Consider the following 26584-nt stretch of genomic DNA (forward strand, 5'->3'; position numbering starts at 1 on the left):
TCAGAGTGGTGGGGGAATGAGCGCGTCCCCCCATCTGCGAGTGTGTGGGAGGTGCTCATGGCTGGAGGAAATCACAGACCTTCCCAGGAGTGTGTGAGGGACGTGTGATGCTGCAGATCAGGTGCCAGCTCATGCCAAGGCCCCCTAGGCATCACTGAACACTGACAGTTGTACCGCTGTAAACCAGTCTGGCTCATCTCTATGTTAGTATTGTTACAATAGTCATTAGCTTCATGGAAATGCGTTTAGTGTTCAGACTTTATGAAATGCTTGTAAGTTGCTGCATGCAGTAATCTCACTTATAATATCTGTGACCCATGCTATAAGATAATATTTAAGTATTTGCTCTGTACCTGTAAAAGTGTTTGCTCTAAAATTGTAAACCCCCATAGTTAGGAGAAAAGCATTACTGAGTTTGAAATACTAGTTTACCACAGGGAAGTGTTATCTCCTGACCAACAAAAGAAGACCCACAGACAAGCCATTGTGGAACATCAGAGGACAAAAACTTTGTTGATTGCTTCCCTCCACACCCATGAAGAGGAGAGGTGTACGGAGACTCATCCCATCCGTTTGAGCTCTGGGGGAACAGAATAAAAATCCCTGTCAAGAAAAAATTGTTATCCCTATGCAGCCTGGACTTCAGGGAGAGGACAAGACTTCTAAGCGTAAACAAGGGATCCCCGGTTGTTCAGCTTGGGTTAGCCCTAAAGGACACATACAGCTTGCATATTACTGCAGCTTCTATTACCTTTTGGAATCTAAGATTGTAACTCATTTGTGTGGTATGTTTACTTGCTTTAACTTTGTAACTAATTCACTTCTTTTTTCTAATTCATAAATCTTTACTTAATTTATTATAGGAGTGGCTACAAGCATCTTTGGTGTAGGATCTAAAGTGCATTGACCCGGTGTAAGTGATTAGTCCTTTGGGACTGGAAGTAACCTGAGTATTATTGTGATTTTTGGTGAAAGAGACCATGTATTGTAATGGCAAGCTTACCTGGGTAACAAGACAGATTGGAGTTCTCATGGGGACCGTCTGTGACTCTGTGTTGAGGTTGTTGTAATGCCTGAGGACTTCACACTTGGTTGGTGAATCGAAGTATAGAAATTACAGCCAACTTAGGGTTTGTGCCCTACTTCTTAATAGTCTGCCCTGAGGTTGGTACTCATGCTCATGAGCCACTCCAGACAGCTTCATAGAATCATAGAATATCAGGGTTGGAAGGGACCTCAGGAGGTCATCTAGTCCAACCCCCTGCTCAAAGCAGGACCAATCCCCAACTAAATCATCCCAGCCAGGGCTTTGTCAAGCCTGACCTTAAAAACTTCTAAGAAAGGAGATTCCACCACCTCCCTAGGTAACGCATTCCAGTGCTTCACCACTCTCCTAGTGAAAAAGTTTTTCCTAATATCCAACCTAAACCTCCCCCACTGCAACTTCAGACCATTACTCCTCATTCTGTCATCTGCTACCATTGAGAACAGTCTAGATCCATCCTCTTTGGAACCCCCTTTCAGGTAGTTGAAAGCAGCTTTCAAATCCCCCCTCATTCTTCTCTTCCGCAGACTAAACAATCCCATTTCCCTCACCCTCTCCTCATAAATCATGTGCTCCAGCCCCCTAATCATTTTTGTTGCCCTCCGCTGGATGCTTTCCAATTTTTCCACATCTTTCTTGTAGTGTGGAGCCCAAAACTGGACACAGTACTCCAGATGAGGCCTCACCAATGTCGAATAGAGGGGAACGATCACGTCCCTCAATCTGCTGGCAATGCCCCTACTTATACAGCCCAAAATGCCATTAGCCTTCTTGGCAACAAGGGCACACTGTTGACTCATATCTGGCTTCTCATTCACTGTAACCCGTAGGTCCTTTTCTGCAGGACTGATGCCAAGCCATTCGGTCCCTAGTCTGTAGCGGTGCATGGGATTCTTCTGTCCTAAGTGCAGGATTCTGCACTTGTCCTTGTTGAACCTCATCGGATTTCTTTTGGCCAAATCCTCTAATTTGTCTAGGTCCCTCGGTATCCTATCCCTATTCTCCAGCGTATCTACCACTCCTCCCAGCTTTGACACACCCCATGTCACAGGGTCTTTCTCATCCATGTGTGAGGGATGCTCACAGCTGGAGTTGGGAAGGGGGAGTCACAGGGATCATAGGGTTTTTTTTCCCTTGCTTCTTTTCTCCCTTTGAATTCAGGTCCCATCTCCTGTTTGTCTTGGGAGACTGTACGGGTGACTGGAGAGCTGCTGTGTTTAACGCTGTGCCCACAAAGGGCTGTAGCATGAGTAGAACTGGGAAAAGAAGTACAGGTAGGCTTGCTGGCCTGTTCCACGCTACCAATTTTCACAGTGTGGCTGTGATCAGTTATGCTTGCTTAGGGGTTCTCAAACTGGGGGTCATGACCCCTCGGGGATCATGAGGTTATTATATGGGGGGTCATGAGCTGTCAGCCTCCGCTCCAAACCCCACTTTGCCTCCAGCATTTATAATGGTGTTATTAAAAAGTGTTTTTAATTTATAAGGGGGGGTCGCACTCAGAGGCTCGCTATGTGAAAGGGGTCACCAGTACAAAAGTTTGAGAACCACTGTGCTTGCTGATGTAATACTGACTGCTGTATACTGGGGCCATGTCTACTTTGCAAAATTAAGCCAACCTAACTTACGTCAGCATACAGCTGCCACAGTAATTACATTGTTCATGCATATCTACACTTTGCTCCTTGTGTCAGTGGTGTGCATCCTCAACAGGAGTGCTTGTATTGTTTGTACTGTCAATGTGGGGCATTGTGGGATGGCTCCTGAAAGCCAGTAACAGTCAATGTAAGTAACACAGTGTAAAACGGACAATGCTGTGACCTAACTATATTGACCTTGACTCTACACTGCTGATGTAGCAGGGTAGTTACATTGGGAGCAACATTTAAGTGTAGACACTTCCAAAGTTAGGTTGATACAAGGCAGTTTACATCGACCTAATCTCAGTAGTGTAGACCAGGCCTGGGGCAGAGCAACCCAGGCTGTTTTAGGGGGAGAGAGTCTTGCTGGGTTTAGGGGTCAACTGCCCAGGAGAGGGAGTGGGGGCAGAATGAAAAAGCTGCAGGCAAGACCAGTGAACAGGGATGGGATGTTGCTGGCCACAGGGGCCAGCACAGATTGGGTTGGCAAGGGGAGATGGGTTGCTGGGTTTACGACCAGGGCAGCCTGGGATGAGTGGGGTCTTATTGGGTGTAGGTTCAGCCCGGCAGGGGGCAATGAGCCTGACAGGGCCTTGTTGGGTATAGGGAAGAGGGTTAGTGCAACCTGAGGCAATGACTGGGACGGGGTCTTGTTGGGAGTGGACGGGAGTCAGTGTGGCCCGGGGAAAGGGACGGGGCCTTGTTGAGTTGGGGGTCGGGGCGGCTCAGGGTTGGGGAGTGGGACAGGGCACTGGTGCGTGCAGGGGGTCAGGGCAGCCTAGGGAATGGAGAGCGGACTGTCCCGGGCTTGTAACGTGTTGGTTTCTCAGTTATGAGACGTGGGTAGCACTGGAGAGCCCACGGGCTCGGCCCCCCTCCGCTGAGGCCTCGCCAGCTGGGAGCCACGTGGGCAGCAGGGGAGGGGCGGAGCCGCTGAGCTTAGGGCGCGCGCCGCTCTCCTCGCCCCGCCCCATGCGCGCGCTGGGCTGTAGCGTCTCCGTCCCGTGCCTCTGGCCTGGGGGGGGGGCGGGGGAGAGGCGCGCATGCGCCCTGTGTCGCGTAGTGCGCCATGTTGGCTGAGCAGGTCGGGGGACGGCGGTGATCGGTCCTCGGTGTCCCCCCCTCCCCCAACCGGCCCCTCCGGTGACCGAGCGGGGCCCTCCGCCTCGGCGGCGCCATGAGCGTGGGGCGGGTGCGCGACCTCTCCCGGCGGAACCCCCAGGAGGACTTCGAGCTCATCCAGCGCATCGGTAGCGGCACCTACGGCGACGTCTACAAGGTAGCGACCCGGGCAGGCCCCGCACCGGGCAGCGCCTGTCAGCCGCCGGGCCCCCCCGCAGCACCGCCGGGGCCGCCCTCCCTCCCCGTCCTGGCTGGCTGGGCCCCCCTCTGGGCGGCCGCAGGGGTGGGGGTCCCTGCCTGGAGAGGCTCTGCCGGCTGCAGGGGGCCTGGCTCCTGTCACGGGGGCCTCCCCCGCGGAGCGCCTCTCGTCCTCGCTCCTAGGCGGGGGGCAGCCCCCGGCACAGCGACACAAGGGGCGGGGGGGTCCCAGTTTGTGTCCAGGGAGCAGAGCCCAGGCTGGCTGGGCTTTCCTCCGCCTGGCGAGCTGACAGCCGGCGGAGTCGCCTCGTCACTCTCGCCTCTCTGGGGAAGAGCCTGGTCGCGGAGGTGCCCGGGATAACTTTCCAACATGGCTGTAACAAGCCCGCTACCTCAAATGTGGGTGGGTGAGTGAGAAAACAATTTCGGGTGGGAATATACATGTCAACGTTTGGAGTCCCTCCGCTTATCCAGAACAGCTTGTCCAGTTCTGGGCCAACACTTCGCCCAGTTCTCTGGGATCCAAGAAACCAGTTCGACTCCAGGTTTTGTCACTCAGGTTCCTTTATTTGGTATACAACAAAGCTACGCTGAGTTAATCAGACTCAAGCTTAGGGCTGGGTCTAGAGCAGGGGTAGTCAATAGGCGGACGGTGGGCCAAATCTGGACACTTTTGTATGGACCCTGCAATCTTTTCATTTACTTATTTTATTATTATCATTTTTTATTTTCTCTGGAGTCTGGACCTTAACTATACGTTGACCAAGAAATTTGAACCTTGACAAAGTAATTGACTGCCACTGGTCTAGAGCATACCACACATCCAAAGTTACACAGAAGCACTCTCCCTTCATATACGTTTAAACATTTCATTGCATTTACGATACCTTAGATCACACATTTTTGGATTGTTTTGGTCACTTTGCAGGAACCAATCTCTGTACCGCATGCTCTATGGGCTGTTTATGTAGAACCTGATCTTTATATAATCTCTACATTTCTAAGTTACCTTGTCCATTTTTAGTAAATGGTTCCCTAGGTGTTCTCCCTCTTATCTTTGTTGGCTCAGACATTCTTTTTAAACTCAATGTTCTGTTTACCTCCCTAATTCTATCTTCCAAGAAATGAGACCTCCTTTCAGGTGTTAATTGCTCATTTCCATCAGGCCTCAGCTACATTCATATGTCAGGATCACATTTTTGTTCAAACAAATGCACCAGAAAACAAGTCTCAGAAGAAAAAGGATAACACAACCAAATATGATATGAGCACAGTAGCGTATGTAGCACTGTATTAATAACCTCTGAACACATGTATGCTAATTTTTAAGAGAATCTGTTAAGCTTTCACCCACATTTCCATTTAAAGCCACATATTACATTATGTAAAGTTTTAAAGAAAAGTCAAATTGATCTGAAAATGGGTAGATCAGGTCAGGATTGAGTTTGTGTGGAAGAACCTGAGTACCTCAAACTAAGCTGTTTTTGAATTGCTCATGCCTAGGAGAAAACTTGTGAAAGGAAAAAAGGTACATTGCTTAAAATATGAAAAGTTAGCAACTTTTTGGAGTTCAGAATAAGATGACAGAGGGGTATTGGTGCACTTATACATTGCCAGCATGGTGTGCAGACCCCTTAACTGCATTCTGACGTAACTTCAGCACCATTTCCACCTCTGAATTTAGTGGCAAACAAGGATCAGACAGATGAATATGTTGCTTGCTTCCTTCAAAATGACCTTTAGCTTACAGAATGTTCACCTGGCTGGGAGCCAGGAGACCATGAGTTCTAATATCACCTGTTCCACTGATTAATTTGTTAAGGTGAAGGTAATTTTGCTGCTGTATAACAGCGTCTCCCACTCCCTGTACCCTTCCAGAACTTGAGACTTCAGAATGTAAACACAGATCTTGGAAAACCAAGAAATACTTGGTTAAGCATACCGCTTAAAAGATTGTCAGTGTTATAAGACCCTCCCTAGTTAAGGCAATGTTAACCAGACAAATTTAACTTTGCTCCCTTAAAGATGCCACGAGGAACTCACTAAGTTAACATAAAAAAACACATATAATCACATTACCATTTTATGTGTGCAGCACAACTACTGACAAAGGCAGTGTTGGCTGCCAGTTCCCCAAGTGGCATTACACATGCATTCATTTTACTTTATCTCCATATGCTTGCATGTGTGGGGGGCAGAACTAAACTTTCTTTGTGTTGTGTTGGAAGTTTTACCTTAACATTTTTTTTTGGTTTTCTTGCAACACTAACGTTCTTTTAAGGTATATGTGGGGGGACCTTCACTAAGCATTTCTGGTTTTCTAATGTTTAATGCTCTGTTGTGTGTGAGCAACACTGATTCCATCTTAACATTTTTCAATTGCATATTCATAAAATCAGTTTAGGTTGGTGTGCGGAATCTCAGTTATACCTGATCTCATTGAAATATTAACAAAGATTTTGGGCCCTTTTCACCAAATCCCCTGCTCTTAATGGTAGCTCTATATAAAATGAGCTTGTTTTTTCCTTGTTCCTGCTCCTTATTAGTATGCTAATTTCTAGTCTGATTAGGTTTGACTTTTTCAAAGTACATTTACTCAGTGTTCAGGTCCTCCCTCAGTGTGCCACTTTGAACCTGGCTGAGCTGTCTTCCAGTGTAGTTCATAATTCTGAAACTGTTCCAGGAACTGGAGTGATTTTTTTGGTTTGTTTTTTGATAAAGTGTTTTCAGCGTTACGAATGAGGTATTAAGATGTATGCAAACCAGCAAACCTGGATCAATTGGTTAACCTTAAAAACCTCAAACTGTAGAATGAAATATTTCCAATTATAATACCATTATTTATGTATGTTACATTTAAGTTATTTTAGATTTGGCAAGGGTTTGTTGGGAGCAGTAGGGCATTGGCTGAGAGTCACCATAACCTTCAGTTCAATGTTCTGTTGGTGGCTAATAAAGTCAGTACCATTCCTGATTTGATCTACCTTCAGACATAGAAATTCCATTCTGAAAAATGGATTCATTTGTGTTCACCATGTACATGCAGTTTCCAGGATAAGATTAAATTAGATTCATTGTGCTGTGCAGGTACGCTGATTCTTTAATCTCTTAGAATTGGAGTTGGCCAGGTTTATAGTTCTGCCATGACTTCAGTATCCATGCAGTTTGTGACTACATGGGGGTTAACTTGGGATCGGCTGCCATTATATTTGTTACCTTCCTATGGGGACAGTCTCCTTAATGTGGACACTTGCTAATTGTTGACCTGACTCTCTCTCTCTCTTTTTTTTTAACGGGTTATAAAGTTGTTGAGAAAGTACAGTCAGGGCAATGTGGTATCTCCTGGAATCCTTAGATTTCCTTGATCTTTTTTTAGTTGGACTTTCAACCTGGATATACCACTGTATGGTTACTGTTTTCTTTATAGCGATAGATGTATTTAATGTGTTACAAAAATAGATATGTAGCTGTGTTTGTTCCCAAAAATGGAGTCCTTGCACTGGATATTTTACAATGTAAAATAAGAATAGGTAGTATGGACAGAGCTAAGGAGAAGGTGAAGAGAGATGAGGACGTGGGTCAAGACAATAAGATCCTGCTGCTGTTTGGGTCAGTTCTGGTATTTATATGGTGTCCAAAAATGTGCTAATGCACATTATTTGAGGAATGCACAGTTTTTCTTAAAGTTAATACATAAGGCTACATTTTATAAGCCCCCTTGAAGTGGGTTTTGAGAGAAGATTTGGAGATGATGATGGAATGTCTGTTTAAAAAAAAAAAAAGGATGTGTGAGGTTTTTTCTTGGTTCTGCAATAGTTTCCATATCAAATGTGCTTGATTTATAGGGAAGAATATATCTTTTCTAACCAGCAGCTATGCAAACTCATTCCAGAATATGCAAATTAAGATAACAAAAGTATTGCACATCAAATTATGAGGAGAGTGCCTTTCTCCATTGAAGCTATATTGCCTTGATGGTTTACATAGGTATAACTCATTAGGTCTGTAAATGGAACTTTGTAAATATTTCTGTGGAGGATGCAAAAGCAACATGAGACTCTTTCTCCCTTTCCCAGAGCTGTGTTGTGTCTGCAGTGCTAACAGGAGTAAAAAGTAATAACTTATTTTTGTTACCAAAGACAGCAGATATGACCTTGCCGAAACACAGAGCGGATCTAATGAGTAAGATATTATCATTTTTAGTCATTTTCAGAGTAGATCTGTAGTTCAGAGATTCCTGCAGGCAGCATCTCAGAGGTACCCTATAGACACTTAATTGTAACTTGTGGTTTCATCATAATATTATATACCTTATAATATTATATAGTTTTATATACCTTAATAAATTTGCCATTCAAACCACTTAGTCTACTCCATCAAAATTGCTTTCCTGGTTGCAGTCACCTTTGCCAGGATAATTTTTGAATTGGAACCTTTTCCATCAAATCCCAGTACTCCACCTCATTTGTGGAATTCCACAAGGATCAAATCTCTCGGGTTCTTTTTAATATCTACATGCAACCACAAGGTGAAGTGGTCAAATGACATGGATTCAAGTGCCAGTAATATGCAGCTCTACTACATACCACCACTCTTCTATCACCAAGATGTCCTGGTGCTTGGACAAGATCAACTCATGGAGGAAGAACAGCTGGCTGAAGCTGAATCTTTGCAAGACAGAAATTATGCTCGTGATGAGGAAGGCATTTTGAAGAGTTTGTAGTCGTTGTGCAGTCCCCTTTGGTGGAAGGTACATAGCCACAGTTGCTCTTTCTTTTGAATTCTAGGAGAACGCTTATATTCCTCACTAATTCTAAGCTGTTACGTAGCAGCATCTGTGAGTAATACTTCCTGTTTTCTCCAGTTGGCTAGGAGACTCGTCCTATCCTGGTGGATGATGACAGTGCCTCAGTTATTTACACCTTTCTGATCTCTCTGTTGGACTATAGCAACACAATGTTTCTGAGCATGATTTAGTACTTAGAAAACTCCAGGTAGTACAGAACACTGTAGCGCATCTCCTACTGCAAGCACATAACCTGTCCTTCACTCTCTACATTATTTTCCCACAGAATTTCAAATCAAGTTCAAGGTCTCAGTCCTTATCTTTGTGGTGTTCCATGCCTGGCCCCAGGGTTTCTAAAAGACCACCTAAAGCTCTTGGATTAAGACTGTGGTTGACAAGCATACTTCTGTGGCACAGTGTTTTACAATAAGAGTAAAATGCATATGTTAGGGACACAGAACTTTCTTGGGAGCTAGCCTGAAGTCCTGCAGGAACTAAGGACTATCCCAAACCTCACCACTTCCAAATGCAAAATGCATTTCTTTGACTGTGCTTTAATATAAATGCATAGCAACCTGTATTTAAAACAAAACAAACCCTATCAAAACAAGACATTCTAATGCACGTGCTTCCTTCTCCTGAGGAGATGAGAATAAACAAGACACAGCAGATGTGTAATTAGGCTCTACTGAAAGGTGCTCAGGTTCTACAGTGATGGGTGTCGTATAAGAAAAGAATAGAACAGAATTCCGTACAGAAACTTTTCTCAAGCCCTTTTTAACTGACACCTATTAGGCAGGGTGAAAAATACTTCTGCGGGCACATGTAAGTTTGTTTTCATGCATCTACTGTTTCTGGGTTTCACTGTTGTAAACATCTCAAAAGAGGAATTAACTAATGATTTTCCTTCTCTGAAAAAACAGTTTCACTTCTCTGTCCTACTGAGTTACAGGCAATGTCCCTTGATTTCAATAAGGGAAAGTTGTGGTTTTGCCCACTCTGCACTGTAGAAAATCTTTGCAAAAAATTTGCTCTTAGTTCTTTTGTTAAATCTCAGAAAGCATCCTATTTGGTAGTTAGTTGGAGCAAAGATGAAACTGATAATTGACAGCATCTTGTTCGTAACAAATTGTGGTGAAAGTGGGGAATAGTGGACCTGAATATTCAAGGAGAGAAAATTAACTTCCTCTAATTTTTTTTGAAGATGATTAACACTAAAAGATCATGTAATTACTTTAAGTGCCTATGTATGTGTACCAATAGGTGCCTTGTAGAGACAGCCCGTGGGCCCCCCCCCCCCCCCCCCCCCCCCCAGTTTCACCCACAGTTTAGTGGGAAATGATCCCACTTCCCTTGTTTGGTGGTACTGTGTATGGTATACAGCCCCCTAAGGAATGTAGAATGACCAGATTGAATCAGACCAGCAGTCCACCTAGTTCAGTGTCCTGTCCCTGATAGTTTCCAGTGACAGATTCTTCCGAGGAAGGTTCAAGAAACCTCACAATAGGGAAACCAGATTCGCAGTAGGGAGGAATGGGATAATCCACTCCACCATGGATGTCTCATTCAAATCCCTAGTAGAGATTGGCTTAAACCCTGAAACATGAAGATTTATATCCCTCCCAAATTTTTCTTACCATTAACTGCTATAACTCTGCGTATTCTTATTAGTATAAAAGTCCAGTTCCTCTTTGAATCTTGCAGCTTGGGTAGACAGACTTGTGCTAGCACGTTAAAAATAGCTGTGTGGACATTGCAGCACTGCGGAGGCTCTGGCTAGCCACTTGAGCTTAAACCCATCCTACCCCTGGGTCTGAGCTCAAGTGATTAGCCTGAGCCTCTGCCGGTGCCATAATGTCCACACAGCTATTTCGAGTGTTAAGCATTCATCTGCTAGCACAAGCCTGTCTGCTCTGGCTGGGAGGCTTGCTCCGAGCTGTAGTATAAGACATACCCAATGACTTCCTGTGGTAGTGTGCCACAGTCTAATTATGCATTGTGTGAAAAAATATTTCCTTTCTCACTTTCGAATTTGTCACTTTTCAGTTTAATTGAATATCCCCAGGGTTCTTGTCTTATAGGACTGGGAGCTTATGTTCTTTCTATCTGTCTCTTAGGCCATTCATTTTTTTATACCGTTACCATTTTCTCTCCTATTTGTCTCTTGAGGTAAACAATCCCAGTCTTCTTAATTTCTCTTCATATTACAATCTCTTTGAGCCCACTCTAATTCTAATTTTTGAGATAAGGTGACAAATGCTGTGTACAGTATTCCAGATGAGGTCTGACCATTGACTTATAATGGCATTATAATATTTCTCTAATTCATCATCCCTTATGCATCCTAACATCTTGTTTGCTTTTTTTGGCTGTTGCTACACAAAGGAGAAAGAAAAGGAGTACTTGTGGCACCTTAGAGACTAACCAATTTATTTGAGCATAAGCTTTCGTGAGCTACAGCTCACTTCATTGGATGCTCACGAAAGCTTATGCTCAGATAAATTGGTTAGTCTCTAAGGTGCCACAAGTACTCCTTTTCTTTTTGCGAATACAGACTAACACGGCTGTTACTCTGAAACCTGACACAGAGGAGAGTTAGTCACTGAGCTGACCACATTGAGTGATGCCCAAGTTCTTTTCCAGAGCTGAAACAGTTACGTTAGAACTCTGTAGGGTGTATGAGTAGGTTAAACTTTTCCTTATAACATGCAGCATTTTGCGTTTATAAACATTGAACTTTGCTATCTTGTTGCCCATTCACCTAGCTTACTTAGATCCCTCTGGTTCCTCATAGTTCTCTCTGGATTTAGCTAACCTAAATAATTGTCATCTGCAAATTGTGCTATCTCACTGCACACCTCTCTTCCAAAAACTGTTGTTAATTAGAGTAAACAACAACAGCTGAACCTTGAGGTACCAGCTGTTAATCTTTTGCCATGGTGAAAATTGACCACTTACCCTGTCTCTTAGCCTGAAAAAAGGTTGTAAAAATTGTCAACCAGTCGCCTTTATTTTCTATTTTATTGATGTGTTCAAACAGTTCTAATAGATTAGAGGTTCTCAAAGTGTGGGTCGCGACTGTATTTTAATGTGATCACCAGGGCCAGAGCCGAAGCCCGAGCACCATGGCCTGGGGTCGAAGCCTGAGAGCTTCAGACCTGGGTCGTGGGGCTCAGGTTACAGGCCACCATCTGGGGCTGAAGCCCTTGGGCTTGGGCTTTGGCCCCGCACACTCAGGGCAGTGGGGCTTGGGCTTTGGCCCCGCACACCCAGGGCAGTGGGGCTTGAGCAGGCTCAGGCTTCAGTCCCCCTCTACTGGGGTCATGTAGTAATTTTTTGTTGTCAGAAGGGAGTCGTGGTGCAATGAAGTTTGAGATCCCTTGGATTAGAGACACACTTTCCCTTTGTAGAAGCTCTGGTGATTAGACCTCATCATGTCATGATCTTCCAGGTATTTTGAGTTCCAACCAGTTTGCCAAGTAGACATATGGCTTTTTGGTGTGTAATTCTCTGGATAATTCCTAGAACCCTTTTAAAAAAAAAAAGGGTATAATACGTGCTGCCCTCCAACCCTCTGGCGCAAAAGTTGTTTCTGATGAAAAATTGCATGTTTTTGTTATCAGCTGAGCCACTTCATAATTAATCTCCTTCAGAACTCTTGGATGTATACCGTCTGGGTCTGGTGACATATTGCTTTTCATTATATGATTATTTCACACCTTTTCTTTTTGACACTTCAATTTCTGATAGCACTTGATCTTTATTACAAGAAAAGGACAGGTCTCTGACAACTTTTGTGATATAGACTGATACAAATAAATCTATCTTCCCAGCAGTGCCTATAGATCTTCCTTAATTGCTCCCTTTAACTTTGGTGATCCAGCAGACCCACCAACTCTTTTGCAGGCTTCCTGCTTCTGAAATAGTTACATAATTTCTTGTGTTTTTTTTTTTTAATGTCATTAGCTATTTGTAAGGCCTCTCATTTTCGATTTTTATTTTTTAAAATGTCCTGGGAATTTATTGGGTTTTATTAAAAATAGGAGAAAAATTGGTAAAAACCAGGAACAGAAGGCGGGTGGGGGGAGAAAGGAAGGATGCCCAATACTTATGGAGATATGGGGTGGAGGGGGAAGAGTGCCTGGTATCCATATGGGGTGGGGATTATTCACCATGTAGTGTTTGAGGAAGCCTTTCACTGCCTGAAGCAGTTGGGCAGTCTCAGCTACCAGGACCCAGCTCCCTGCCTTTCTTACTTCCCCTGCTTGCAGAGGAATGGAAGAGCCTGAATCAGGAGGGGAGTAGAAGTCTTTAACCCACACAGAGTCCTTGTGGTACTCTGTACCTCAGTGCAGCAACTTGGAACCCGCATATGCACCACTGTCATGTAGTTACGATATGTTTTGTACAAAGTATGCCACATAAGGAATCGGAACGTCATGATCTGCTAAAATCCACTGTTCTGTCAAAATATGTATATCGTTAGTATGTATGAAGTTATGAGGCTTAGCTGTATGGTTGTTTCTCAAACTTGCAACATATTTCAGTGTCACTCACTGCCAGTTCTCCAGTGACAATAAAGGAGGTGATCCACTCCCAGGAGGGTGTTAAGTGATCATTAATCAGTAGGGGAGTTGTAAACATGGGATTTACAGTGCCCTAAGAGGGCTGCACAAGCATCACTCAATAGGGGTTTGCTTCAATCTGATTCAGCAAAGCCCGCCAGGACATGTCTGGGCTAGTGTTTTCCAGGCACATGAACTGAGGATATAAAATAGGGGAAAGTGGTATCATGGTTTTGCCTTTCGCCTCCCCCACCCACGTTGAAATTAACAAGAGCACTGCGAAGACAAAGACTTGAACTCGGGAGACTGGTCCCAGGCTTAAAGGGGAAGTCTGTGTATTAAGAACTGTAACCTACCTGCAGCATCCAGTGGGGTGAGAGAAACTGCTTGATCCAAATACTGCCTAGTCTAATAATTTTAGACTGTGTGCTTACGTTTTATTTTCTTTGGTAACTACCATTTATAATCACTTAAAATCTGTCTTTCTGTATTTAATAAATCTGTTTTATATTTTACCTAAAACAGTGTGTTTTGATTGAAGTGCTTGGGAAATCTCAGCTCAGTTTACAAAGGTTAGTGCGTGTCCTCTCCACATCGAGGGAGGGGCAGACTGGATAATAAACTTATATTGGTCAGGCTTCTGATCAGGGCAAGACCACGTATTCTGGGGGTGCAAGGCTGGGGGCTTGAGAGACTTACTTATGCCTGTCTCTGTGTGATCTGGGAGTGGCTCAGGGAGCATTCATGCAATTTAGCTGGGTGTGGGAGTCCACACACCGTTGTGCTAAGTGATAAGAGCATCTGGAGGGTTTTGCTGTTTGTCACTAGCAAAGCATTGTGAGAGATGGCCCAGGCTGGAGAATTAAGGTGGCACAGCAGTACCCCAGTTCATGTTGTACCCCGAGGATCCTGTCACAGTCCCATCCTGGCCCATCTGGGCTTTCAGTGCTGCCCCATCTGCTTCCTGTGTACAGGCCATCTGACAGGGTAACGGAAGGAAAGCAGACGGGGTTCTGTGCCCTGGGGCTGATTGCTGCGGCTACGCAGGACGGCTCCATCGACTCCCATTCTGAAGGGCTGGCTTCGAAAGTGTAGGCTCTGTTCAGCAGGGAGACAGTACGCATGGGGTGCAGCCTTCCGCTCCCAACAGCCCTGTCACTGCAGCAGTCAGGTAGTACTGGCTTCCGGGTTCAGGAGGGAAGTAATAGTCTAGTCCATGAGTACTAAAACCCCTTTCCAGACAGAGACCCCTGCTGGACCCTGCCAGCTTTTCAGCAAAGCCCCATCTTTGTCTCCTGGGAAAAATTTCTGGGTCCCAAAATTCACGTCAAAATCGGTAAGACGTGAATACTGGCTTTTTCAAAAAACCAGTGGGAATATTTCTGGGAAAATTGGTAAATACCAATAATTAAGAGCCTTAGCTATTTGCTCTGACTTCCATTTTAACCCTTCTAATTTCCCTCTTACGTATTGCTTGCTGTAATTTATGTTCTTGTGTATTAGTTTCATTAGGGTTAGATATTCAAACCTGAAGGCTCTATTTGGCTTAATAACTTTTTGTTTTGCCAAATGGGTTTACTTCTTGCCATCCTGATTCCCTTTTTGTTCAAGAATGCCTGCTGTGATTTCCTTAAATAGCATTCATGCTACATTTAAAGATTTCACTTTTACTCTTAACTTTAGAGTCTTTGACTAGCCTCATTTTATTGAAATATATACCCTTCTAAAATTTGGTGTCCCTCTATCAGTTCTTGGTATCTTACTTCCTAGGATGTTGAATCTAATTATATTGTAGTCACGGTTACTCAGTGATTCAGCTACTGTTATTTAAGACTGTAAAGAATAGCCTCTGCTCTTGTGCTCTAGAACTAGCTATTCCAAGAAGCACTGGCTTCAAGTGTTGAAACATTGCTTCTTTAAACTTTGTTTTATAGTGCCATTTGACCAGTTTCTGTTGGTAGCTGAAGTCCGCCATTATTTTTTTCTTAGATTTTTGCAATCTCTGATTTCATAGAATCATAGAATATCAGGGTTGGAAGGGACCTCAGGAGGTCATCTAGTCCAACCCCCTGCTCAAAGCAGGACCAATCCCCAATTTTTGCCCCAGATCCCTAAATGGCCCCCTCAAGGATTGAACTCACAACCCTGGGTTTAGCAGGCCAATGCTCATTCAATATCCTTTTCTTGATCTGGAGGCCAGTAGAATAGGCCTACTAATTAATATTAATATTATTAAAATAAATAAATATTCACACGCACACGCTTTGGGCCTCATGTCCAGAATGGTGCAACTGTGTGGTCCTTTCCATTCAATTTTTGCCTTGCTAAATCCTGCAGAATCTTCTAAGTACAGTGCTACTCCTCCACTTCTTTTGCCTAGTCAGTCTTTCCTGTATAGTTTACAGCCAGGTATTATAGTACCCCACTGATTTATCATTTTACTTTTTTCAATAATGCCTAGTATATTAAGATCCTCTTCCATTGAGAGGCATTCTAGTTAATTTGTTTTTACTTTAAGCCTCTTGCATTTGTATAGAGACGTTGATAGTCTTTGTTTCTGACCAGGTACCTGTTAAATTGAACTTCTTAATCTGGAACCCTGCTGTTTTCAGAGGTTTAAGTGACTATTTTCCAGGGCATGTGTACGCTTCAGACTGAAGTCGACCTATGTTAGGTCAACTTGCAGTCACCGCAGTAATTACTGTGATGGCTGATGTCCACGCTCCCCTCCTTCTGTCGGTGTGTGTCATCCCCTGGAGCTCTTCTACCAACTGAAGAGGGGCAGTGTTGGGGGGCTGAGAGCCAGGGCTCTCAGCTCTGTGCAGCTCCCCACCAGGAGCCCTACTGCTTTCTGGGCTTCTCACCTCCCTGCTCCCCACAAGGAGCAGGAGGCAGCTGCCTGGGCTTCTTGCCCCCTGTTCACTGCTGAGAGCTGGGGGCAGCCACCTGGGCTTATCACCTCTCTGAACAGAGAGCTGTGGGGGCAGCTGGGCTCTAGCTACCCAGCTTTCTTGTCAATTTCAGGGCTCCAGTCTGGAGCCCTGAAATTGGCAAGACAGCCAACAGCCTATGTGCCATAAATATAAAGGGAAGGGTAAACCCCTTTAAAATCCCTCCTGGCCAAAGGAAAAACCCTTGCACCTATAAAGGGATAAGAAGCTAGGATAACCTGACCAAAATGGCCAATGAGGAGACAAGATACTTTCAAAACTGGAGGGGGGAGAGAAACAAAGGTTCTCTCTTTCTGTGTGTTGTTTTTTGCCAGAAACAGAAAAGGAATAGAGTCTTAGAACTTAGTAAGTAATCTAGCTAGATATGCAGTAGATTCTGTTTTGTGTAAATGACTGATTAAAATAAGCTGTGCTGAATGGAATATATATTCCTGTTTTTGTGTCTTTTTGTAACTTAAGGTTTTGCCTAGAGGGATTCTCTGTGTTTTGAATCTGATTACCCTGTAAGGTATTTACCATCCTGATTTTACAGAGGTGATTCTTTTACCTTTTCTTTAATTAAAATTCTTCTTTTAAGAACCTGATTGCTTTTTCATTGTTCTTAAGATCCAAGGGTTTGGGTCTGTGTTCACCTATGCAAATTGGTGAGGATTTTTATCAAGCCTTCCCCAGGAAAGGGGGTGTAGGGTTTGGGAGGATTCTGGGGGGAAAGACGTTTCCAAGCGGGCTCTTTCCCTGTTATATATTTGTTAGATGCTTGGTGGTGGCAGCAATAAAGTCCAAGGGCAAAAGGTAAAATAGTTTGTACCTTGGGGAAGTTTTAACCTAAGCTGGTAAAAATAAGCTTAGGGGGTTTTTCAAGCAGGTCCCCACATCTGTACCCTAGAGGTCAGAGTGGGGAAGGAACCTTGACACTATGTAAGGAAGTATGCATCGCCATAACTACACTGACAAAAGCCCCATGCCTCTTGTGGAGGTGGAGTTATGTCGGTGTAGTAGGGCACTCACATCGGTGGGACAAGGCTGTAGTGTATACACTGACATAATTAGGTTGACGTAAGCTGCCCTCTGTTGACCTAACTGTAGTATAGCCCAGTCCCCAGTTGATGAAGTAATGTGTCTCAAAGGTTACTTAGGATATGTCTACACTGTAGAGACTATAGTGTAGACACAGCCTACATCAAGGGAAAGGGTTTTCCTGTTGGTGTAGGAACACCGCTGCCCTGAATGATGGCAGCTACATTGACGGAAGCGTTCTTCTGTCAACATAGCTGCCTCTGCACTAGGGGAGTAAGTTGGCACAGCTATGTTGGTTGGGTGTGTTTTTCACTCCCCTGACTGAAGTAGCTCTGGTGACCTAACTTTTCACTGTAGACCAGGCCTTAAAATGCTGAGAAACTTCCTCAGATGTGAAGGTTTAGTCTATAGCAGTGTTGATCTCTTAGACTGAATTAGTATAGGTATTTTTGCTATGGTTGTGGAACATATCAAAATTGCCAGTATGACTGCATGCGGATGCTGCAGTTGGTAGAAAGCCATATAGGGCTGCATAAACCAAAGCCAACATCTTTAATTCCATCTGGAAAAAAGATAGCAGTCAACACAGATCATGGAAAATAACTGCAATATACTCATGGTGAGATGAGTCAACAAATGGACAGATGACTTCTGCATCAGTTTGATTTTTCTGGATGGATTTAAGATGCAGCTTTATGTGGAGCACATCACCATAAACCAGCGGTTCTCAGACTGTGAGTTGGGACCCCAAAGTGGCTTGCAGCCCGCTTTGAATGGGGTCACCAGGGCTGGCTTAGACTTGCTGGGGCCCAGGGCTGAAGCCCAAGCCCCACTACTCTGGGTGGCAGGACTCAGGTTGCAGGCCCCCCGACTGGGGCTGAAGCCCTTGAGCTTCAGCTTTGGCCCTCTGCCCAGAATGGTGGGGCTCGGGCTATGGCTGTACCACCCAGGGCAATGGGGCTTGGGCAGGCTCAGGCTTCGGTCCCCCCTTCTGGGGTCGTGAAGTAATTTTTGTCAGAAGGAGGTTGTGTGCAATGAAGTTTACGAACCCCTGCCATAATCTAATCTTGAGTTTAGAAAGGCATGAGCAACAGTAGTGAAGTCTGCATTTGAAAGAAACCATTGCAAGCTCCCACCCATATATAAATGGGGGCGGGGGGGTGGGCAACACACTTGGCCATTGTTATTTCTTGATCATCAGAAGTAACTGGGAGTCAGTTTGACTGCAAGTGCAAACAGAAGATGAATGCAGACCTTCCTATGGAGTGTCTGCATATTTCCTGGTTGCTTTTTTAACCAACAAATATTATATGTCTTATCCTGGTTGACCTTCAGCCATCTATCCCTTATGCAAGCTTTGGTCTCAGCCAAACACTAAGGGCTCGTTTACATTTACAGTGCTTCAGCGGCTCAGTGAAGACGCCACCAATGCCAATGGGAGAGCTTCTCCCTGGGCTAAGTAAAGTCATTGACTGACTTTTTTGCCTGGGGCTTGGTCGATGCTACAACCTTATGTCAGTATAACTACATTGTTCCAGGTGTGGAAAATTCAGACGTCTGGCAGAGGCCGTTGTTGGAAGACAGGATACTGGGCAAGATGGACCATTGGTCTGAGCCAGTATGGCCATTTTTATGTCCTTACAATTGCCAAAACTCAAGTAGAAAAAAGAAAAGGATTACTTGTGGCACCTTAGAGACTAACCAATTTATTTGAGCATAAGCTTTCGTGAGCTACAGCTCACTTCATAAGCTTATGCTCAAATAAATTGGTTAGTCTCTAAGGTGCCACAAGTACTCCTTTTCTTTTTGCGAATACAGACTAACACGACTGCTACTCTGAAACCTGTCAAGTAGAAAAGACAGCCTTTGTTCTGTATGTCATCCTGTCCATCCAGAGGCAGACAGTTTTGATCTATTTCACATGTTTTATAGCAGTGCCAAAAAAGTACTGCTATGCCAAGGAAAAATGAGAAGTTTAAAGTCTAGTAATGGGAACTGCTAAGGGTAGAAAACCAAAGATTGAAATCTGAGATTTTTGTGTTTTCCCACTGCCTTGCAGAATTTATTTCTAAGCTTGGCAGGTTGCCAGGCTCTCTTGTTTCACATATTGATTAACATCTTGCTGTTTTCTCAACGCCAGTTCAAACATGAGTTTACAAGCTCATCTTTCACACCACTACAGTTAGAAGGAAAGGCTTTATACCATTTGATAGGTAGAATTTCATGCTTTCACAAGCATAATGATGGAGATAGCAGCTCAGTTTTTTAAAATCTTCAAAGTCCCATTTTCAAACATGATCTAGTACCCTAAGTTTTATTGTAAAGCAGCGGGACTTAAGCTTCTAAGGGCCAGATTTTTAAAGATCCCTAGGAGCCTAAAGATACAGATAGATGCCTAGAAACTTTTAAAAATCCAACTCATTGATGTCATCTTCTTTAGGCACCTTAATACCTTTGTAAAGCTGGTCTTAAAATTTTCAAGTCACTTATCTGCTAACATCATGTTGTAATTGAAAGGGTGGAAAAGTGAACTGATAATCTAAACGTCGTTTGAAGGAGTATTATTATATTATGACTTGCCAGGGCTGGAAACACACTGGTGGACTTATACAAAATACTTTTAAGGACCAGTAAATTCTTCCAAGCAGTGGTCCTAGATGATTAGTTAAGGGGGGGGGGGGGGGGGGAAGGCTGTTTACCGTATTTGGGTTTCTTTTTAATGTCTTCTTAAAATTTAGCTTCTATTAATTTTTTACTGTAACATAAGGTACATTTTTGCATAACAGCACCCCAGTGTATAATGTAATTCTGATGCTGAGCAATTGCCATGTAAGTTTTCTAGGATGCTGCTCAAAATCAAGTTGCTACATACATATATTGGGCTGGGACAGTGGGAGGGCTGTTTTCATACTGTCTACTAACTCCTTAGCTGATTTTAGTAGCTTCACAGGCAGAAGATACTGTGGGTAGGTGGGGGTAGGGAACTAACGGTATGTAGTAGAATACAGAGCAGAAAAGGTTGAAGTACTGTCTTGAAAGCAACAAGATTCAAGAGCCTTAGATGGAAGCTGCTTCTCATCAAGGCAGTGTGCTTACTACTGCATACCTTCTGATCCCCCAGTTTGGGAGCCATGTAGGCTGAAACTATTTTGTAAGCAACCTGTCCCAATTCCCAGTATGTCACAAATTTATAGAGCATCAGTGCAGCATAATTCATGGCCCTTGCTGCATAATTTGTCTGATGTACCGAAGCGCACACTTTATTCCAAATTAACTTTTAGTGTCCTTGCAAGATAGTTTGCTTTTGTAATTAGAAAATAAATTTCTCTCGACTTTTTCATGGTAAATGTCCATATAAAACTCGTTAAAGATTTCCAGGTTGTGGTTGCAAAATTCAATCTTGTGAGCATGGTTAAGAATTAATGCATAGTTCACCATTTTGTTTGAAAAGATGGCAGGGCAAGAAGGGAGAGAAAAAGCTGAATTTATAAAATTTGGATTATGGTGTGTGGCTTCTTGAAGCCAGCGACTTCTCAACGACGTTTGGCTTATTGTCATCAGTCGGTCATGTGGATCGTACTTTAAAAGAAGTTCTAAATAGTGTAGTAGTGCTAACTGCACAGCAATGCTTATTTAGCTAATCAAAATATATGATTTATGACCAATTACATTTAATTACGGTAACACATTTAACTGAAAACCCCCCCCTAACCTTAAACTAATCATAAATCTGATGTAACACATAAATCTGCAAAATGTTTTAATTTAGTGCAGACTTGTAAAACACCACATTTGTATAAAAAAAAATTAATGTTTAGTTTATGTAGTGAGTTTTTAATTGCTCTGGCATGAACTCTTCACATTACTGAAGAATATAAAATTAAGATATACTTTTCTCTTTTCTTTTATAGGCTCGGAATGTTAACACGGGTGAGCTAGCAGCAATTAAAGTAATAAAACTGGAACCAGGTAAGTGTCCCCTCGTGGTGAAGCTTACCACTTTACAGACTTCAGATATTTTCCATGTTTTAATTGTGCTCATTTTTGTTTGCTCTTATTTTACAAAATTAACGTTTAAAAAAAAAAATGACCAAGAAGGATAGGGATAATTTTTGGTCCCCTCACCGCCAAATTTCCTGCTATGCATCCCCTCTTTCATTGACATGCATTTTTAAGGATGGAAGGATGAACACAAAGAAATGCAAAAAAAAAACCAAACAAAAAAGCGTAGGATTACTTTTAATTTTTTATTGTGTTGCTTTGCCTGCTGTTTTGCATTGCTAACTCTAGCTGTGGTACTCCTGTCTTGCATCTGTCTCTGCATATCGTGCTGCAGAAGGCGTATAGTATTTTGCGTTAGATGTAACCAATAAATATAAGAACAGCATTCTCAAATATTCCCACCATGCAGGTTAGTATCGGGAAGATAGGGGTGGCAGAGTGGAATCAGGGCATCCTCTTAAAGAAAATCAAGTGTCCAGGAATTATGTTTTTGTAAACATACAATCTTTTTAGAATGAGCATCAGATTGGACAAAGTCTGTACTGTGGGCATGTCTATGCTGCATTCGAAGGTATGATTTGCACCTTGGATAGGCGTATCTGTGCTATGTTTAATCTGACATGCTAACAATAGTAACAAAGACACAGTGGCATGGTCTTCAGCATGGGCTCTACAAACCTGCCCAGTCCCTCTGGGTACGTACACACATTCCTAGTCTGTGTTGCCATGTTTTCACTGCTGTTTTTAGTGTGCTAGCTAGATTAAAGGTGTCTGAGCTGCAAATCGCACCTTCAGTTGTAGTGTAGACACAGGTGCCAGCTTCCAACTTTCCCAAGGGATGCTCAATCCCTGCTCCACCCCAGGCTCCGCCTCCACTCCATCTCTTCCCCCAAGGCCCTGCCCCCACTCCGCTCCCGCCCCACCTCTTCCCTGCCTCTTTCCACCCAGTTCCGTCCCCTCCCTTCCCTGAGTTTGCCCTGTCCCCGCTCCTCCCCTTCTCTCCCAGCACCTCCTGCACGCTGCGGAACAGCTGGGAGCGAGCTGGGGGAGTTGATCTGCGGGGCTGCCAGCGGGCGGGAGGTGCTGGAGGGGTGGCCGGGGAGCTTGGCTGCCGGTGGGTGCTAAGCACCCACTAATTTTTTTCCGTTGGCACCTATGAGTGTAGATATAGTCTAAGAAACTGTACTAGAAATGAGCAAACAATGGGTGTGAAACATTTCAAAGGAAACTTTTTAAAGCTTCAGTTTAGTGTAAGGTGTACATTTTTTCCAAAATCATGAAGTATTAGATATTAACAATATTCAGTTAACGCTTTATCAGTCTGTATGAAATGAAAACTATGCACGGTAAGAGAAATGAAGACAGTGAGACAAAAGAGAAGGAGAGTGAGAGAAGGTGTGGAATACTACTCGAGAAAGATAGGAGGAGTAATAGATGACCTGGAAGGGTCCAGGACTTCAATATATTCCATGAGTCCAGAAATACTCATGAAGACCCTGACTAAAACACACTATAATTCACTGAGAAAAAACTTAACGCAGAGTTGAGGTTGTGTGAAAGTATCTCCTGCCCTTCAGCAAAACTCAAACTTCTGAAAACCAGGAAATTCGGAGTTAAGGTTCACCCCAATGCAATACTAAGGGCTTGTCTACACTTACGTTTTATAGTGCTCTAACTTGCTGGCTCAGGGGGGTGAAAAATCACCCCCCTGAGCGCAGCAACTCTGAGCACTTCAAAGCGCTGCCGCAGGAGCGTTCCTGTGGCAGGGCTGTGAAGTTTCCAGTGTAGACATACCCTAATTCTGTCTCCCAGAGCTGGGACTAGCCACTGGAAATTATCTGCACGCATTCCACTGCATTCCTTGTGTTAGGTGTCAGTGTACTGAATGGTGGAGGCATCAGTTGGAACAGCTTGGTAGAGGTGTGATTGTCATGTAAGAAGATCTAGGTCAGAGGCCCTCCCCCCAATGTGTGTGATCAGAGGAAAGAGGTGCATATGTACCTTGAGGGATCTACTGTTCAGCATTCCAGCACTGAATTGTGCAGGTTGTCACTAGGGGGCACAGGGGTCTTCTTGCCATGCAGATTATCAGCAGTGCGGTGGATACGAGAGCAGTTGATGGGTTTAATGATGGGTAAGTGAAAGTGTAGTGTTTGATGGAATATTTTGGATAAGAGTGAAGGGCTGTAAAATTTAACTGTTGGGACTGTTTTTGGGAGCAGACTTAGTGTTTGAGTGTGGAACAGGACAGAGAACTCCTGTTCAGTACAGCTCATCTAAAACAAATTTTGCTTTACCAAACAGGCGTTTGACTGTTGCAGGTGTCATGTGCCCTGTTCCCTGAATGATGTGCACGATCTGCAAAGGCAGAGTGTGAGTATGTGTGCTATGGGATTATTGGATCATTTCTCAAAGAAGCCAGAGTTAAGGTTGCTTTGGCATGTACCTTAGTTCTGTTTCCTGGTTTTCAGAGGTTTGAGTTTGCTTGACTCAGTGTTCTGGAAGGGTATGAGATATCCCTGGGCAACCTTAACTCTGAATTAATGAAGTTTCCTAGTGTGTGTTTGTTTGTTTTTTTTTTTTTTTAAATAGAAAAACGTTTGTTGCAGGAGTTAGTAGTCATTTGGGTAGCTGTAGTTCTCACATAGCTTTGCAGTTGATATGGTACAGGACTGTCACTAATTTAATTAGAAGATGACCTAGCTTTTATATAGTGTGTTGCATCAGTAGATTGTAATGAATTTTACATCCTTATCCCCATTTTACAGATGGGAAAGTGAGGTACAGGTAGGTGAAGTGACTTTCCCAAGGTCATCCAGCAGACCGGTGGCAAAGCCAGGAATAGTGCCAATTCAGTGGTTTCTCCACTAGGCCACACAGTTGTTGTGTGATTCCTCAGTGCTCCTCCCCTTCTGTATCCCCACTGTTGTGGAATGGGGACAATGGTCTTGCTTGGAAATACTTGGAGTGTGTAATTGCTAACAGGGCCGGTAAGAGAGATCTCTGCCAAGGTCGGTGGCCCCAAATCTTGACAGTTTTATCACATGGTGGTTACAATAACTTTAAAGGTGTCCGAGAAGACAGGTGTGTCTCTGTCCTTTGCCATCCCATTTCCCCACCATTTCCCACAACATGTAGCATCCTGTGCAAGATTTACCTTCCCCTTCCCATCCCATTAAGCCATTGTTAGCATAGTAGGAGCCTTTGGCATGCAAGAAGTTGCTCCTTGCTTACTCTTGCCTTCCACTGTTCTGCTGTGGTACAAGCAGCAGCTTAGTGGAGGGTTGCACACTTCCGTGGTTATGTAGCCTTGAACTGCACTAAACTGAGCCCCTCACCCCCACTACCTACCCCCAGCTGGGCTTCCTGCCTCTGCTTCGAGGCTTGCCAGCTCCCCTTATCACCCTCCACACATTGGTGACAAGTATCTTAATTGTTCGTTTCAGTGAATTTCAGATGTTTAAATTTGCATTACATTCTGCCCCCCCTTAGTTCACGGGCCAAGAAGAGGATCTCACACCCCTGCAAAGGGATAGGGCCCCCCAGATCCCAGCTCATGCAGAGGGACATGGAGAGTGGCTCAGACACCCCAAGTGGGGCAGGGTCCCTCAGATCCCAGGACACACATTGGGCAGGGAGCTGGGCTCAAACCCTTGCAGGGCATAGGGCTTCCCCATATCCCAGCACCCACCCGGAAGGGGAGAATTCAGGGCTGACGGGCCTCCACACTCAGAACCCCCAGTTCTTCTGCCACCCCTTACATTTGTCCAACCCCTTCCTTTCCCTACGACCATTCCAAATTTATCCTCTTCCCCGTAATACTCTATCTGTTGCTGCAGGCCTCTTCCCCCCAACCCCCCACTTTTCACTATTCCCACCCACTCTCCCACCCCAATCACCCTCTCCTCCCAGCAAGCATTCATATACGTAATATATTTTCAGACCACCTCGAGGCACAAGAGCCCCCAGATCCAAGCTGATGTTGGTGGGGTTTAGGGAAAGAGGCTCAGACCCCCGTAGATGGACTGAGGCCCCCATATCCTGGTACACACACACACAAGGTGGAAGGACTGAGACACCCCCAGAGGGGTAGCCCCACAAATCACAGCCCATATGGGGGAAGGTGTATGTGTGGATCAGATCACCACAGGGGGGTGGGACCCCCAGTTTCCAGCATATATGAAGGTCGTGAAGAGGGGCTTAGCCTTTCAAATGCTGGCCCACGCAATGGAAGGGAGAATGTGGGGTTGACAATGCCCCTTCCCCTATTTTCCCTCAGTCCTCCTGCCATTCACCTTCATGTTCCTTTCCCATAATCCCTTCACTATAGCCCCAAACCCCTCGTCCCTATTCACTCCTACTGCTTCACCCCCAATTGCTGTTCTGTTCAAGCCAACCTTTCACATGTGATTCCCCCCCACCCCGAATAACTTCGATTAAATTCCTCTTACATAAAATAAACTCCGTCCTCCCCTTGAAAGCTTTGAACAAGATGCCTACAAACTTTTTCCAGATTTCTTCCCCAGGTGGGTTTTGAACTGACACTGATGGGGTTCAAAGGACTACTGCTTATCCCATTGAGCTACCCAGCTGTAACAAAACTTAAAGGACTACAAATCCTGTTGGCTCTTCTGACCTCTGTGCTCAGTGTAATCCACTGAGTTTGTGTGCTAAACTCTTCGGAGAATATTTTACTGAATTTTGCTACCCCAAAGGAGTAGTGGGTGCCAAGAGCTAGTTGGGGCTAACTCTCAAGCAGTTGAGACCCCTGTGCCAGGATCAAAGCTATGGTTTGATCCCCAAAAAAACATTCAGGAAAATGTCAACCTTTAGAAAGCTTTCCACCCCTGTTTAAAAGCTGTATCTCAGGAACCCCTTGGTTAAAATAACCCCAAATTTGATTCTCACCCTAGCCAGAGAGCCCTCATGAGGAGGGATCCTAGTTTTCCATGATTAAAAAAACCCAAAATTCTCCAATAAAAAAGCATAAAAATCCATGTTTCACCATGCTTAAATGAAATGCTGAACTTTACTTTCCCTAGCCACTAATACCATATATATTTATATATATATATTTATCAGTTGACCACAATGTTTTGTTGATATATTTACAATTTTTAAACAAGTTCGAAGCCTACCAGTGCCATCAATCATGATAATAAAATTAATAGAATTGCTCTCCGGCCACCCTGCTCTGAAGGCAGCGCCGCCGCCAGCAGCAGTGGAGAAGTAAGGGTGATAATACCATATCATGCCAC

General features: G+C 44.2%; 1 protein-coding gene across 4 annotated transcripts in view; it reads left to right on the top strand.

Moving 5' to 3' along the window:
- Window positions 1-3706: 3706 nt before the first annotated feature.
- Window positions 3707-26584, top strand: part of MAP4K3 (mitogen-activated protein kinase kinase kinase kinase 3) — a 132364-nt gene continuing 109486 nt past the window's right edge. The window contains exons 1-3 of one of the 4 annotated variants that reach the window (XM_037896248.2): window positions 3929-3964; window positions 21236-21293; window positions 23631-23699. Coding sequence is in view for 2 of the 4 variants with exons in the window: in XM_007063162.4 (XP_007063224.1) it covers window positions 3863-3964; window positions 21236-21293 (160 nt within the window). In the remaining 2 variants the exon portion in view is untranslated. Of the gene's footprint in view, window positions 3965-21235; window positions 21294-23630; window positions 23700-26584 lie in introns of those variants that run through there. The other 3 variants (XM_007063162.4, XM_007063163.4, XM_043544139.1) reach the window with 3 other exon arrangements.

Source organism: Chelonia mydas, chromosome 3, assembly GCF_015237465.2.
Source record: "Chelonia mydas isolate rCheMyd1 chromosome 3, rCheMyd1.pri.v2, whole genome shotgun sequence".
NCBI classification, from domain to species: Eukaryota; Metazoa; Chordata; order Testudines; family Cheloniidae; genus Chelonia; species Chelonia mydas.